General features: G+C 37.9%; 2 protein-coding genes and 1 long non-coding RNA gene across 7 annotated transcripts in view; 1 reads left to right on the forward strand and 2 right to left on the reverse strand.

The window, feature by feature from the left end:
* The window catches only part of ildr2 (immunoglobulin-like domain containing receptor 2), a 17158-nt gene extending 14753 nt beyond the window's left edge, over positions 1 to 2405 (reverse strand). For all 5 annotated transcript variants that reach the window (XM_046053513.1, XM_046053515.1, XM_046053514.1 and 2 more), the window contains exon 1: positions 2313 to 2405. In XM_046053513.1, coding sequence (XP_045909469.1) covers positions 2313 to 2352 — 40 coding nt within the window. In that variant the 5' untranslated portion in view covers positions 2353 to 2405. The remainder of the gene's footprint in view (positions 1 to 2312) is intronic.
* Positions 2406 to 4355: 1950 nt separating this feature from the next.
* Positions 4356 to 11397, reverse strand: gpa33b (glycoprotein A33 (transmembrane), paralog b). Its single transcript, XM_046054535.1, has 8 exons — positions 11362 to 11397; positions 10901 to 10954; positions 10358 to 10524; positions 8001 to 8214; positions 7679 to 7843; positions 7411 to 7527; positions 5693 to 5816; positions 4356 to 5513 (listed from the first exon to the last, which is right to left on the reverse strand). The coding sequence occupies exons 2-8, from the start codon at positions 10950 to 10952 to the stop codon at positions 4751 to 4753; spliced, it is 1602 nt and encodes a 533-aa protein (XP_045910491.1). The 5' UTR covers positions 10953 to 10954; positions 11362 to 11397; the 3' UTR covers positions 4356 to 4750.
* Positions 11398 to 12166: 769 nt separating this feature from the next.
* LOC123973412 lies at positions 12167 to 12494 on the forward strand. Its single transcript, XR_006825618.1, has 2 exons — positions 12167 to 12246; positions 12336 to 12494. It is a non-coding gene; the product is annotated as an uncharacterized LOC123973412 (long non-coding RNA).
* The last annotated feature ends 3585 nt before the right edge of the window (positions 12495 to 16079 follow it).

The following is a 16079-nucleotide window of genomic DNA, read 5'->3' on the forward strand; positions in this document are numbered from 1 at the left end:
CGGAGGGGGGGAGGCCTTTGGAGAGGCAGGGGGTTGTCATCACAGAGGGAGTAGATGGAGAAGTCGGACGCTCGTGGGTGCTTTCTGCTGGTCATGTTAAGTCTAGGCGGGGCAGGAACTCACTCTAAACATTTCTCAGAAGACAGGAAATCAAAAAAAAAGCAAGTTCACCAGCCTTGCATCTGTTGTTTTATTTCCAGGCCACCATTACAGCTACAACTAAGAGTTATTTTTAATCCATTTTAGGCAATTGCTTAAGCATTTAGTCTATGAAATGTTGGACAAAAGTGAAAAAAGGCGATCGCAATTTCTCCCAGGTGAAATGTTCAGATGTTTTGTCCGATTAACGGTCCAAACCTCAAGGATTTTCAGTTTACAATCATATGAAACAGACAAAAGCAGCCAATCCTCACATGTGAGAAGCTGGAAAAATTACTGAAACTAATAATGGATTATCAAAATTGCTGCCAGTTGTTTCTCTGTCTGTTGACTACTCGATTAATTAACTAATCATTTCAGCTCAGGTTTCAATGTAGTGCGTTAATGATTCATGAAGTAAAACCAAAGTCCGGTCAGATGAGCATCATAAGCTTTCTTCTTTCCCCGATAAGAAACTATACTTTATCTGCACATTTCTAAGCACAGCGATGGTGGTGATGAAGCCAAATGATTTTTACAGGATAAGAGCACAAAAGGAGGGGTGACCCAGCTCCTAAATTCCTCCCACGAACGAGCCCTGGTCTTCCCTTTGTTTCTTTTTTTTATGGACCAGTCCATTGTTAGGGCTGTGCTGAAAATCCCACTTGAGGAGCTGAGAGGGGGGAGGAGGTCACAGGCTCCCGACCAATGGGAGTATCTGGCCTCGTCCAGCTGAGTGCGAACAGACCAATTAACTGCTAGAGATTTAAACCAAACCGTTACTCCATGAATGCAATCAGTAGGAGGTGAGATGAGGCTCGGATAAACAAGCAGAGAATCTGCTGACTGCATAGTGACTGTTAACTATTGTTTATAAGAAGTTTATGTCAGGTGTGGCTAATGAACAGGTTACAGAGGCAGCAGACAGTCTCCCCAGCCACCTGTACACAGACTGAAGGTCTGTTGTTAAGATTACACTGCCTTTTAAAACAGTATGTGGCCACAAATGTATTCCAGGTCGAAGCTCTGCCGCTGGCCGGTGCATGTTTCCTGAACACGTTCAGACTGTTTCCTCTCCGAAGCAGTCGCATTTCCTGCTTTTACTGTGCTGAACATTCCTTCACTTTGACTCATTATTAGCCTACAACAAAAAAGCCTGATAAAACTAAATATAGTGTCCATGTTTGATAAAGGATTTCACACTCAGAAACTTTGTGATAAGTGAAATGAGCATTTGTCCTATGGCAGGTACATTTTCAGCTCTTGACACCTGATGAGCACTTTGTGGTTTCCAAATGTAGTTTTAATGTTATAAATTATAGTATAGGTGTAGTACAGGGCTGCAACTAACATTTATTTTCATTTTTAATGTAATCTGCCAATTATATTTTGAGCAATCCATTCATTTTTTTGTCTGCAACATTTCAGAAAATTGTTTAAAATGCTGGTTATAACTTCCCACAGCCCAGGGTGGTGTTTAAACAACTTGCTTCATTGGATCAGCAGTCTAAAACTCAAAGATATTCAGTTTATATTTATAACTTACAAAAAAAACCATAGAATCTCTCACATTTGACCAGGGGACCTTTGACATTTTTGATTGAAATGACTAAAAGGATGAATAAATTATATAAAATAACTGAAGATTAATTTTTTGATTATCGATTAATCGCCTAATAGTTGCAGCTCTCCATTGGTATATTGTACCCTTTAAAGGTCCAACATTAAACACTGTATTTCAAAATGCACAATTATGCTTATAATATTGTACACTGCACTACTTTACACATAGGTCTGTAACAGCAAAACTGTAAGCCCCTAGAGGATATTATTATCATATCTGAGGAGATAAAGTATAAAGTAAAGTAAAGTTAACAAAAAATTGAGAACCACTCTATAAATCCAGGAAGGATTATTAGGGTTTTCCCATAAACCTCCTCTTGTTTAATCAATTCGTTTCAAATAGGGGAATTCATCACTATGACATATCCATCTTGCTTAATTCACCCAAATGAAATATAAAAGCACTTCATGAAATCTAATACGTAACCTACAAATAAGTCTGGAAGTTATAGTAGCGTTACATTTTATATAAGATCAACCTGTTGCGCTGTTGTCGTAAAAAAAAAAAACAAGCGAAGAAGACATGTTTTAGTGAAGGAAATAACACTTACCTGATGCTCCCAGTATAATAACCAGCCGGTAAAAGTTCATTATAGAGTCCGTTTTATAGTAAAGCGCAGTTTATCTGCATGTTGGTGATTCTCTTGTCCGCTAACTGCTGCTGCTGCTGCTGCTAACTGCACAAACAGCCTGCGACTAACGGGACTGTACCACTTCACACAGAGGTGAGTCCCGGCACGAAAACTGCTCTGAAACCTCTGAAACACCGACTACTCCTCTGCTACTGTCTCCATAAAACTTACAGTTAAAGTTATTGTTTCATTAGTTTATGTCCTGGAGTCTAATAATAATTTTCTGCAGTGGGTGTAGCAGCAGTGGCTACCGGGACATAGTGGAGAGGTCTGCCCGGTGTGGAGGAAGGAGAGGGGGGGCAGCTCGGTGGTAAAACCAGGTCAGACTTGACTTTGAGTTTTGAGGAATTTCACTAAACACAACAGACCAACTTTTGACCCCCTTTCTTTATACGATGTTCATATCAAAACAATGCAGTTCTTACATTCCAGGGGAAATCATTTATCACACAAAAACACGAATAAAAAGTTGCACAGATGTTACAAATGATCACTTTAAGTAAAAAAAAAAAAAAATCAATCATATACTTTCACCCCAAATTAAAGAAATGCCAAAGCAAAAATACATTAACATATACAAACAGGTTTTCCCACACACATTAAAAATAAGTTTTAAACTAGATGTAAATCTGGTTAAGGTGCAGCTGAGGCACTCTTAGTTTTAGCAACAAATTACAGGTTAAATATACAAATTATATAGTGGAATTTCAAAAGAATATAACTGTGTCCAAATTACCAAATTACTGCAGTAGACAGCTGACCTGAATATGTGAGCTATAAATGTATTAATGATCGGAGTGTGTTTCATGACCAGCTTACATTTATTAAGATTCAGGTAAAGGCAAGTTTTCATGTTAAAACAATATCAGTGCTAAGAGGGATTTAAAAAGATTTTAGCTGATTTTATCATGCAGGTAACATTACGTTATTTACATCAAATACAAATGAATCAGAAAGCTTACATATTCTGATTTCAACCTGACAAAACTATTGGTATAGATTTTAATTATTATTATTTATTTTATTGGTCTCCATGGTAGATATTTGAAAATGTCCCATCAAAAGTTGGAGCATCCAGAGTTATCAGTATGGTCTAAAGTTCTGCTCTGAATGGTGAGAACTGATCAAACAGTCCTAGTTTATGCACAGAACATTAATATACATTGATGTTGAGAGGAAGTTCTTCAGTTTGTTAATACTTTGACCATAGAATATAACTGATTACAATTAACTGTCCATTCATCAGGACATCTCAAACACAGTTTTTAATAAACATTTTAGCCACCTAAGGATTTTCAGGTAACCATAGAATGTACACTATGTTAATATATCAATATCAACTTTTTTTTATAAAGCACACTTAAAACAACCAAGGTTGGTGCTTGATAGGGTAAACATACAACAATAAAACAGTAATTACAAAGTAAATTTACAGCAATAAAACATTAATTAGAATTTATAGTACTTTATATATTTATTATATAATAGACTATATGATATATAATGATAATAAAATCGCCTAGGATAATAACTGCCTTAACTCGAAGGAAATGCCAAAGAAAAGAGATGTGATTTTAACAATGATTTAAAGCATTTGAGATTTGGGGCAGTTCTGATGGGGAATGGCAAGTTGTTCCACAGGTTAGGGGCAGCTACAACCAAAGGTTACCAGTTTACTGGTGAAATTTATCTACAACTACAAACATTAAAAATGGATGACAATTTAAACACAGGCAGAGTGAGTAGTTACTAATTTGACTTGGTTTGGTTGAAGCCTATTTAGTGTTACAGGAAGGTTGCCTGGTGTATTTCTCAACTCCTTTTCAGACCAGCATTAATTACCACAGTTTCAGACAAAAAATCACTTTAATTAAATCATTGGCATTAGTGGATTCATTTAGTGGAGCGAAATAAGTCCAGCTAGATCAACTGCAGTACTTTAGTAGACAGTCACACCACTAGTTCTCAAACAGTGGCCTTTATTGACCTCAGCAGGAGGGAGAACCAGACCTTTATGTGGGACAGGCTTATATTAGAGACAAGACTTCATTTCTAATTTCCCATGTTCCCCATGTTACTGTTTAAATACCTTTAATATCTTTTAGGGCATTTTCAAGGATACACAAATTAATTTTGCTGTGTCTCTTTATAACGAGACCAGACACTAAGCCAATCCAAAAACCCAGTACAATAACTTTAAGTGCATGAAAAAAATGAAAACAAAAAGATTTTTAGGAAACATTCAGTAACACAAGGTTATTCATATCAGTTTCTGTATTCATCGTCTGTGTAATTGAGGCGATCACGGCTGCCACCATAGTTATTACTGAGTTCAGAAGATTATCACGACTGTTGCGTTAGCGATTGCTGTGGTCTTCAAGGCGATCACGACTGCCACCGTAGCGTTCGCGTTGCTCATCAAGCCTGTCACGACTGCCACCGTAGCGTCCGCGTTGCTCATCAAGCCTGTCACGACTGCCACCGTAGCGTCCGCGTTGCTCATCAAGCCTGTCACGACTGCCACCGTAGCGTTGGCATTGCTCATCAAGCCTGTCACGACTGCCACCATAACGGTCACGTTGATCGTCAAGCCTGTCACGACTGTCGCCATAACGGTCACGTTGATCGTCAAGCCTATCACGACTTCCACCATAACGGTCACGTTGATCGTCAAGCCTGTCACGACTGTCGCCATAACGGTCACGTTGATCGTCAAGCCTATCACGACTGCCTCCATAACGGTCACGTTTATCGTCAAGGCGATCACGACTGCCGCCATAACGGTCACGTTTATCGTCAAGGCGATCACGACTGCCGCCATAACGGTCACGTTGATCATCAAGACGATCACGGCTTCCACGACGGAGATCACGCTGGTCGTCCTGGTCATGTTGAGACTCAATATCACTGTCCTTACCATCATACTTTTCTTTACCACTAATATAACTGTGTTGGTCCTCCTCAAACTTATGTCCAGCTGTTATACTGGAGCTGTTTTGAGGAACAATGTTTTTCTCTTCATGCTGGTCGAACTGCTTTGTCTTGCTGTTTGACTTGTCGTCCCAGTACTGCTCAGCTTCAGGAGCATTGTCGTCATAAAACTCCACTTCTCCGGGGGAACTAAAAGGCAAACAGGAACAAAATAAACACAAGAAAGAGAAAACAGTTAGCCTGGGAGGTAGGATGAATTAATTAAAGCACCTGTAAACACCACTTAGTGTTAATAACAAACAATACATGAACATAAATGTTGGTGGTAGTTTACAATGGCAGAGCCACACAGGTCATACCATACATACCCTTCAGCATACTTTTCCTTTTTGCCCTTTTTACAGCAGCAACAGAAGATGAGAATCCCCAGGACTACAACACCTGCGAGGACTCCTCCAATTATAGCTGCAGTAGACCCAACGTTCATGCTGCCTGGGGATAAAAGAGATAAGGGGTTTTCACACTACACTTGCTACCTTTTCGGACAGCATTTATGGCTTTGTTAGCCATTTTGAACTGTTTTTCATAAGCAAATTTGTTTTGAGGGAGAAAGATCACACTTATTTCTAACATGAATTATAATGAGTAAACTAAATTTAAATCAAGATCTTTAAGGTTAAGGTTAAAGATCTTGACAATGTTACATAATAAAAATGTCATTACTGAGGAATAATATGAAATGGGATAGAAAATTCCATAAAACTTATCTAGGGGGCAGTGGCAAACCAACCTCAACATAGTACCTCAATGGTGAATGTGTTAGCAAACTGTTTTAACAGACTACGCCGGTAGGGGCGCCTTTCCACTCTTGCATGGGACATATGCCGTTCTGACATTGTCCTCACTGGAAAAATAACAATATTGGTCATTTGTGCAGCACGCTATTACAACCCATATTTACATTTATTGTGGCAGCGACCTCTAGTGGTCGTGTAAGGAGGTCGTATGGGTCAAACCGTGGACTTCAGGAGATCAGGTTTCAGTCCCATTTGAAACCAAGTAAATGTTGAGATATTTTAAGTTTCAACTTAAATACCGGTTCAAACTTCCATCCCATGACTTACGTTATTTACTTACTTTAACCCAAACCACAATGTTTTCCTTAACCTAACCAAGTAGTTTTTGTTGACCAAACTTAACCAAACTGCTACAATTTCAATGTTTAAGGTCACATGACTTACATAAAGTGGTTAACGCTGATATGTGTCATTTTGGGAGGCACTGACAAACGACCTATGTTGCTGATTAGGTTGAAGGACTTGTTGGCCATTTTCATTTTCATCAAGTTCTTAGTCATTTTTCTTTAACAATGGGTTCTAGCTGTCTAATTATTGAAAGATCCATGAATAGGTTGAAACGCTGTGTCCGACTGACTATAAAGGGGACGTTCTAGTCCTATATTGGTGCTTTTTCTAATCTAATTTATGATCCCACAAAATTATGTAGTTAGCTAATGATATGTTGCTTGGCTTTGGAAGTAGTGCTATATTAGCATCACTACTGTAGCTAGTAAGCTAGTTAACTGGACACACTAACTTGCCTCAACAAACACACAGTTTAATCAATTCTTTAGACTTTTACTGTTGTATTTTTGGTTTGGATAAGCAAAAAACAAAAACAGATACCAAGAATAATCCTTACTACAGCTCCATCTATACTGCTTTAACATGTGGAGAAAGCAAAGCTTGACAGACCTGACCTGCTTAGTTGCAGTTACTAAGCCATGACAACTCCTGTTTGGGGAGGTGTTTAGTAAATAGGTAATTGACCATTAACATATCCAGCAGACACAGAGCAAAATTAGCACTGTGTGTCTTTCCACCTGTCTCCTTTAAGCTCTGTTTTGGTCTCCACCAACTTCTTAGAAAAACATCTGGCATTTGGAAACAAGAGAGTGGAATTTGCCACATCAACTAAAGGTGACTAAAAAGCTCAGAGTATCGGAGGTGAAATGGAGTATTGTGTGGCAATTCTCTGTGGTTTAATCATGAACAGGTAAGAAGGTAAATCCTTTTACAACACTTACCAGGCATCACGGCTAAGGTAATGTTACAGCTGGCAGAACCAATTCGATTTGTTGATGTGCAAATGTAGAACCCAGACATTTCTCTTGAAATATTGAAGAGAGATAGAGCTCCATCCGCTGCAACACAATGACAAAAATGAGGATAAACAATGCTTAGATGATGGGCTGCTTTGCCATTCTTTACATTGACACTGATGATGAGAAACAAACTGTCCGTAGCCTGCCAAAGATGTGTGCTTCAAAGTAACACATGGAATGAAATGCATACTTTCGGTTGTCTTAGGTGGAAATGTTCTGGGAGTATTGTCCACACTGTAGCTCCTCCATTCAGACACAGGTTTTGGGGATCCCTCCTCAGACAGGCAGGTGAGGGTGATGTTTTGAAAGTACTCTGCTTTTCCCTGAATCTTGCAAATTGGCGTAGAGGGAGCCACTTAAAGAAAACAAATACTTTAACATGGAAAGTTAACGTCACTTTATCACAAGACCACTACATTAAATACAGAATTGATTTTACATCTTCATGTAGACACAACATATAAATATAATAGACAGATAACTAGACTTGCATGTCAGTGGTTAATTCTCACCCAGGACCAAAAGGGAAGTGGTGGCAGCTGTTGTTCCCTCATCATCATTGGGGACCTTAACACTGCATCGGTAACGGCGGCTGTCCTGTACGGTCACCTTTGTTAAGCGGAGTGTGCTCACTTGTCTGACGATGTCAACCTCCATAAAGGCTCTGCCTTCATAAGCAGGTGCAATGTCAACTGGATTGTTTAAAAAGTAGGTGGCAACGGATTTCTGAAAAAATAAACACAAACATATTTTACAGAGATCTCTGCTCCACATGATATAATATTACAATATCATAATAATGCTGGCTCAGTATTCAGCAGTATCATAATAAATGTGGTGGCGTAGTTCACCATGACATTATGTAAAGTTAAAGTATAGAGGGTATTGTATGCTGTTCAGTATGGAACTCCAAATAGTTCAATGTTCAATGTTCATTGTTATTAAAATAATAAAAAACATTGTCAAATTAATAATGATATGAATAAATTGCGTAAAATAAATTAATTTGTCAAGAATTTGTGAAATAATTGTACTTAATATGAAATGTTATTTCTTCATTCATTTCCAAAATAACAGCACTTTTACATTTTTATAGTTCAAAATTACTTTGAGGTTGTTGCTCTAGCTAACAGGAACTAACAGGCTAATTCTGGCAATAGTTGTTGAGCTATCTAAGAGAGGCAGGTGGTATATGATTGGCTAAAAGGTAATTACCCCTGTCATGAAAAGTGACATTTATAAAAATAAAATGTACCATTATGAAAAGTGAAATAAATAGTGTCATGAAATACAAGTTTCATCGGGATAAATGCCATTATGAAATAATAGCAGACTTCTGAAAAAGGATATTTTGAAATAAAAATGACATGAAATTCCTGTAAAACTCGGTAATAATAGGAATAATTTCAACAAATGATTAAATAACATTTTATAATAATGAATTCAGTTTAAATATTTTCTTAAAGTATTTCACAAATTCTTTAATTTATACATTTTCCTCAGTTTATTCATGGGATTAATCATTTAATAATTATTCCTTTATTTAAGATTGATAACTTTGGAGTGTCATTGTACACAAAGTAAAGACCTGTGGTGCAAATGTTTGATTTTGGGTTGTATAAATAAAATGTTATCAATAGATTACACCATCAACAGAAAAATAGTCTGCTACTATTTTAATAATTGTCAAAGAAAAAGTAATTTTTCAAATGAAAATGCCAAACTTTCCCCACTTTCACCCTGTCAATTGTAAAGATACACTGCTTTTAAACATCCTATATGATAGTAAATTGAATATCTTAAGTTTATGGCCCGTCATTTAGTTAGCAGTTTGATGACTTCACTTTAGACTTGCAACTTGTCATATGCATTTTTTTTAAAATACTAAAACTATTTTTAAAAACATTTTACTAATAAAGAAAATAATCTGGATATTAATCAATAATGTTGATAATCTTTAGTTGCCCTGTATCAACTAAAGATTATTACACTCATTCTTCATTTTCATTTTCATCTGATAGGCCCTGTGTGCATGGTGGGTTATGAGCAGGAAGCCATCTTGACTGACTCACTTAATCATTGTCCACTGGACAAAGGTCAAAACCACTACATAGGGAGGAACTTGTATGGTGTAAATTTGGAACTTATCAAGTATCACATTCAGTAAAAGCATAGGACACCTCCTTACAGAAACTGTTACTCACTACAGTGAGTCATTCATTTTAAGATATGACAATGGTGCAGTCTTGAAATGAATATAATCTATATTGTTATAAACATCAGGATAAAATTTTCCCAGTGTGGGTCAATGTAACACCACAGTAATGGGTTAATTTTACCCAGTACCAATGGGTTGTTTTGACCCAGTGCTCATGGAACAAACAACTCCTTGTGTTGGGTGTTTTTTTAGCGACAGGTAAAGTTAACCCATTATTGTGTCTGTGCTGCATTGGCCCACATAGGGTAAATTTTTAACACAGTGATTTTTTCTGTGTAACTATAAGATTGAAGATGTTAATAAATTGGAAGCTACACATAATAGAAATATGAATGGAAATGTTACTGAAGGGATATTAAATGGGTACTCCTAAAATAAAGTTGGGGGACAGATTTAAAATAATCAAATCATCAGAGAGCTCCAAAAATGCTGGATCATACACTTCCTCAAATCTTTTGTTTGTTAAAACAAAAGATCTGCATTTGAGCTGCTTTTGACCTCCCTTTCTGGTAAACACCCACATATGTCACACCCCATGACACTCAAGTTTGTTCTCCAAATATGGAGGAGTTGACTTTTTTGCACAGTATGCTGTATTAAGAAGATGTTTTAACCACACATTGTGCATGCAGCTATAGTTAAAGCTCTCACAATTGCATCATTGATGTTGTAAGGGTAAGCTTCCCATGTGAGGACGAGTGCTTTGAAGTCTGGTCTGGCTGGGACGAAGGAACATGTCAAGGTAATGTCACCCCCGCTTGCAACCTCATATTCTCTCTCTGGAATAGAAACCTGCATACTCCAGCAGCAGGGAAGTGCTAAAATAAAAAAGAAATACATAATAACAGATATCAATCTCTTTCCCGGTCATAGTCAATTATTTGGTGTTTTTCCAAAAGTATTAACATCAACTTATGTAATGTGGTATTGGGAGACATAGTTAAACTGATTAACAGATTAAATATGACCAACTTCATCTACAAAATGTTTGTACAACTATATATAATATACAATATGTTTCTTTTAAGGCAAACTGAGTAAACGTTTTCACCTACAGGTCTTTTATGAGTAAAACATAATCCTACTTCCGGTTGAGTAGCAAGAAGTTGGATTAATGATTAACACTGGTGATTATACCACAAAGGTGTGGTAGTACTTTGTAGAAAATAGAAGAAATACAAGCATAAAGCTTACCTGTGAGTATCAGAAATATTTTTTGCCATCCAAGCCTCCTGTGTTTTGTCATTGCTAAAAGAGGATAAAAATGTTCAGCCTTTAAAATATCTGAAATTGATGCTCTCAGCCCAAGAGCGAGTGCCCGCCTAACCTTCACAGTGAACAACCAGGTATGGAGAAGTTGACTCTTCCAGGTAGTAAGTCAACAGCAATAGGTCACATGTCACCTGAGGGCCAATCATTGATCAGTTTTCTCTTTGATTAAAGAAATAAATGCGATGGGCGAGGGTGGCGGGGCTGAACAAGAAGAATGGCTTAAATAATAAAATATAACATATAAAGACGGAAAACAGACTCTTCATTGAAAGACAGATAACACCTATCTGAAAAATATAATTTAACTGATCAAAGTCAGTAACTAAATTCTCTCTTTAGCTCAACAGTTTCACCTCAACACCTTCCCAGAAAAATATACTCACCGGCCACTTTATTAGGTACACCTTGCTAGAACTGGGTTGGACCTCCTTTTGCCTTCTGATCTGCCTTAATTTTTCGTGGCATACTTTCAACAAGGTGTTAAAACAACAACATTCCTCAGAGACTTTGGTCCATATTGACATGATAGCATCACACAGTTGCTGCACATTTGTTGGCTGCACATCTATGATGCGAATCTCCCGTTCCACCACATCCCAAAGGTGCTCTATTGGATTGAGATCTGGTGACTGTGAAGGCCACTGGAGTACGGTGAACTTAGTACTAAGGGACCTAAATTGTGCCAAGAAAATATCCCCCACACCATTACACCACCACCAGACTGAACCATTGATACAAGACAGGATGGATCCATGCTTTCATGTTGTTTACGCCAAATTCTACCATCTGAATGTCACCGCTGAAATCGTGACTCCTTAGGCCAGGTAACGTTTTTCCAATCATTTTTTGTAATTTTGGTGAACCTGTGGGAATTGTAGCCTCAGTTTCCTGTTCTTAGCTGACAGGAGTGGCACCCGGTGTGGTATTCTGCTGCTGTAGCCCATCTGCTTATTGAGTTATTTGAGTTACTCTTGCCTTTCTGTTAACTCTTACCAGTCTGCACATTCTCCTCTGACCTGTGACTGTCGTGATTTGGCTTGCTGCCTCCCCTGTCCTAGTGTGTTCTGTCTGTTTTCCCTCTCCCTTGTGTTTTTGTTTTGTCATCTGTCTGTCCTGTGTTATGGGGGCATGACGCTCTTGGTTCTCTCTCTCCTCATTAGGATACCTGTGGCTTCCTACTCACTTGAAGCAGATTCTGCAATGACCTCTCCTGTTTTAAACCCTGGCTTTTCAACCAGTCTCTGCCAGATCGTCCGTTCACCCAAGTGGTAACACTTGCTATGGCCAGCTTTAGTCTGCTTTTGAATCTCTTGTTTTGATCCTTGTCTGACTTTGCATGTTTTTGCTCCTGCTCCAGATACCCAATTCAGTTCTGAAAGCCCAGCCTGGCCTGAGCCGAATAATTTTTTTGGACCAGCCTCTTGCCTGTCTGCCCGTATTCAGCCCCAGTCTCACAGAGGATTTAAAAGGACCTTTCTTACCTATTGTTCAATAAAACCTCTGTACCTGTTTCTAACCGTGCCTCCGTGTCTGCTCCTAGACAGCCCAGCCTAACACTGACCTCAACAATACACTTTTGTCCACACAGCTGCCGCTCACTGGATCTTTTCTCTTTTTCGGACCATTTTCTGTAAACCCTAGAGATGGTTGTGCGTGAAAATCCCAGTAGATCAGCAGTTTCTGAAATACTCAGACCAGCCTGTCTAGCACCAACAACCATGCCATGTTCAGAGTCATTTAAATCCCCTTTTTCTTCATTCTGGTGCTCGGTTTAAACTTCAGCAAGTTGTCTTGACCACGTCTGCATGCCTAATTGTATTGAGTTGGTGCCATGTTATTGACTGATTAGCTATTTGTGTTAACAAGCAATTTAACAGGTGTACCTAATAAAGTGGCTGGTGAGTGTATATCCTGCTGTATATTTTAAATTGACATCTGATGTTGTACTCAGTTTGACCTGCAGGCTGCAGTATTGGACTGACAGGAAAGCAGCAAGTGTTCAATACATTATCGTGTATCACTAATCTGTAAATCTCTCATGTCACAAACAATACAAAAAGAGCAAATCTAATCAATAATGACCTTTGATTCTGTTGCTTTAACCTGCTATGGTATATCAGTTTGAACCATTACAGCCAGATGAAAGGCAGAAGTTGTGACTAGAAACCAGACCTCTTAACTGATGCTTTGGTTATAAAATAAGATAATTTTATAAGACTTGCAGTGTATTAGGAGATAGATGACATTGGTAACAAGATAGTGCCTTCATTCAGTGGCTTTGGGGGTATGAGGTTCCAGATTTAGACTTTAGACTCCGGACAATGACACAGTCCTACGTTGACCGACAGCTTGTCAACTGTGGTAAAGTATTCAGTCTGTCATTATGTTAAGCCTATGACAGCCTATGAAAGAGCGAGAGGAATCTTCTACATGTCTACATGTGCAAAAGGGACATACTACCCTCTCCATAAACTGAATAGATAAATCAAAAGGTGTTTTCATAAAAAGCTAAGCAAAAGACAATAATGACTTTCTCCACACTAATTATATTGTTTCTTTTAAACAGTGATGGAAGAAATATTACGTTTTTTTACTTGCATAAAAGTACCAATATAAAATACGCCATTACAGGTGAAAGTCCTGTGTTCAAATGTACAGAAATATAAGCAAATTATTTAAAGTGTCAAAAGTAAAAGTACTGGTTGTGCAGACAAAAGGCCCCTATGACTGATATATTATTATATATGAAAGTATTACATTGTTAATACTGATGCATCAATGTGTAAGTGTTAACTGTCGCCTTTAGTCCAGTGTTTCCCAACCTAAGGGTCTGGCCCACTCGAAAGGGTCATGAGATAAATCTGAGCGAACCTGAGATGATTAATGGGGTTGAAAAGAAGACAAAGTTCTGTTTCATAACTCTGCTCATTCAAAAATAAAAAGCTGCTTAGGCCATCGCCATCTTGGCAGTCCCTGACTCTGGCTAATCCAGAAAAATGGGGTGAGCAAAGAGCTGGAGCTGAGGCGGGCCGAATTAAGCCTGGTTGCTGAACCACCTAGCGGCTAACCACCTGAGAGGGCACCCTCCTGTCACTCAAAGCGACCATGTCCAATTATGCATAAGCCTTAATATAATTTAAAAAGGTAAGTAAAGAAAAAGAAGAAGAGTAAGAAAAGCAACTAGTAATTATAGCTATAGCTATGAGATGAATATAGTGGAATCAAAAATGTGAAAGATTTCCCTGTATTCCCTTCTCAACTGTAGTGGAATCGAAGTAAAAGTTGCATAAAATTAATCTAGTCAAGTTAAGTACAAGTACATTAAAAATGTACTTAAGCATAGTACTTGAGTAACTGGTTCAAAATGCTGCCGCTTGTCTCCTCACTGGAACTTGTAAGCGTGACCACATCACCCCAGTTCTTGCCTCCCTTCACTGGCTCCCAGTTCATTTTAGGATTTATTTTAAGATTCTATCGTTTGTTCTTAAAATTCTCCATGGACTGGCTCCAGTCTATATTGGTGATCTATTGAAGCTTTCAAGGTCATTAAGGTCCGCAAACCAGTCACTTCTTGTTGTCCCCAAACATGGCTCAAGAACAGGGGGGATCGAGCTTTCTCAGCCCCGAGACTGTGGAATGAATGACTTTGTGTCAGACTGGCCCCCCAGCCTTCCAGTTTTTAAATTGTGGCATAAAACTCACTTTTACTCTTTGGCTTTTAATCTGGGATGAGTGCATGTTTCATGTTTTTATAGGTTTGTATTGATTCATGTCAATGTAAAGCACTTTGGTCAACCTGGTTGTTTTTAAATGTGCTTTATAAATAAAGTTAGATAGGATTGAGTAAATGTTACTTTCCACCACTTTGACTCAATACATACAATGAGGTATATGTTCATGTGAATTGAATAAAGTATGAAAACATAATCAAAAAATTAGCGTCATCATAAACAACTCTAGGCATTATTCTCTAAGCCTCCTGGGTGATTATTGTTTTTGGATGTTAATAAATGAGAAGCCACGTACATAACCAATCCAAAAGCAACCACTTACTGGTGTGGTCAATTTAAAGAATAAAGTTTACTGACAAGTTTGCACATACAAGGCATACATAGCAAAAGATATTAAAAAATAAAAAGCAAGCACTGCAAAAGTAAAGAAACAGAAATATAAAACAGAAAAATGTAAAGACAAATCAAACATCATACAAAATATGTACAATGTACTGTATCTGTTTTTATGAAAGAGCTTTACAGACAGCAGGAATATGCAAAATATTGTCCAAAGAATTTGCAAAAATTCATAGTGTGAAGTATGAGGAATATGTGTAATGTACAGAGATAATAATTCAAACGATGTATGTTAATGTAATAATGCATTGAGACAGATGTGGAGTCTATACGTTAATGTAATGTGTGGAGCCTTGGCCTGCTGCAGACGGGAAGAAACTCAATATGTACCATGTAATGAGTATTAAAACAATATTGTAATTGAGACAGGGCCACATCATTAGGTAAAAATGCATCGCCCGCTTCAGTTGCTGTAGTACGTTCGTGGTGCAAAACTGCAATTAATCAAGTTACAACAACCAAGTGAGATTCGGTGAGCGTGGGACTCACTGCCCCGTTAGCTAGTTGGTAATCAAGACTTGTGGATAAGGGTAAAACATGCAGAACTACTGGTACGATCCTTTACAAATGCATGTTTCAAGTGTTAACTAATCTGCACACTGAGTGAGCGAATCATGGAAGGTGATGTCATCTATTGGGTGATCCTGGTATATTAATATCAGATCAATGTGCAAAATGCAGGAAGTGGCTAAGATTAACGGAAATGTGTCCCCACTTCACATCCCTACATATAAGAGAAGTGAAATTTCCTTTCTCTGGTCATGGCAAGGTCATCAACAAATCTGACAATTTCTCTTTCTTTTTTGTTTATTTTTAGGAGGGATGTTAAAATATATTAGGATACATGGTATCTGGACATCTAGGAGACTGAACCAAGCAAATATTTTAGCAGTAAGAAGTCGGTGATAAATAAAGTACCAGAGATGACAAACTCCAACTACATAAAATAAAAAGTCATTTTCATCAGGGGA

This window comes from Micropterus dolomieu, linkage group LG07 (assembly GCF_021292245.1).
Source record: "Micropterus dolomieu isolate WLL.071019.BEF.003 ecotype Adirondacks linkage group LG07, ASM2129224v1, whole genome shotgun sequence".
Lineage (NCBI taxonomy): Eukaryota > Metazoa > Chordata > Actinopteri > Centrarchiformes > Centrarchidae > Micropterus > Micropterus dolomieu.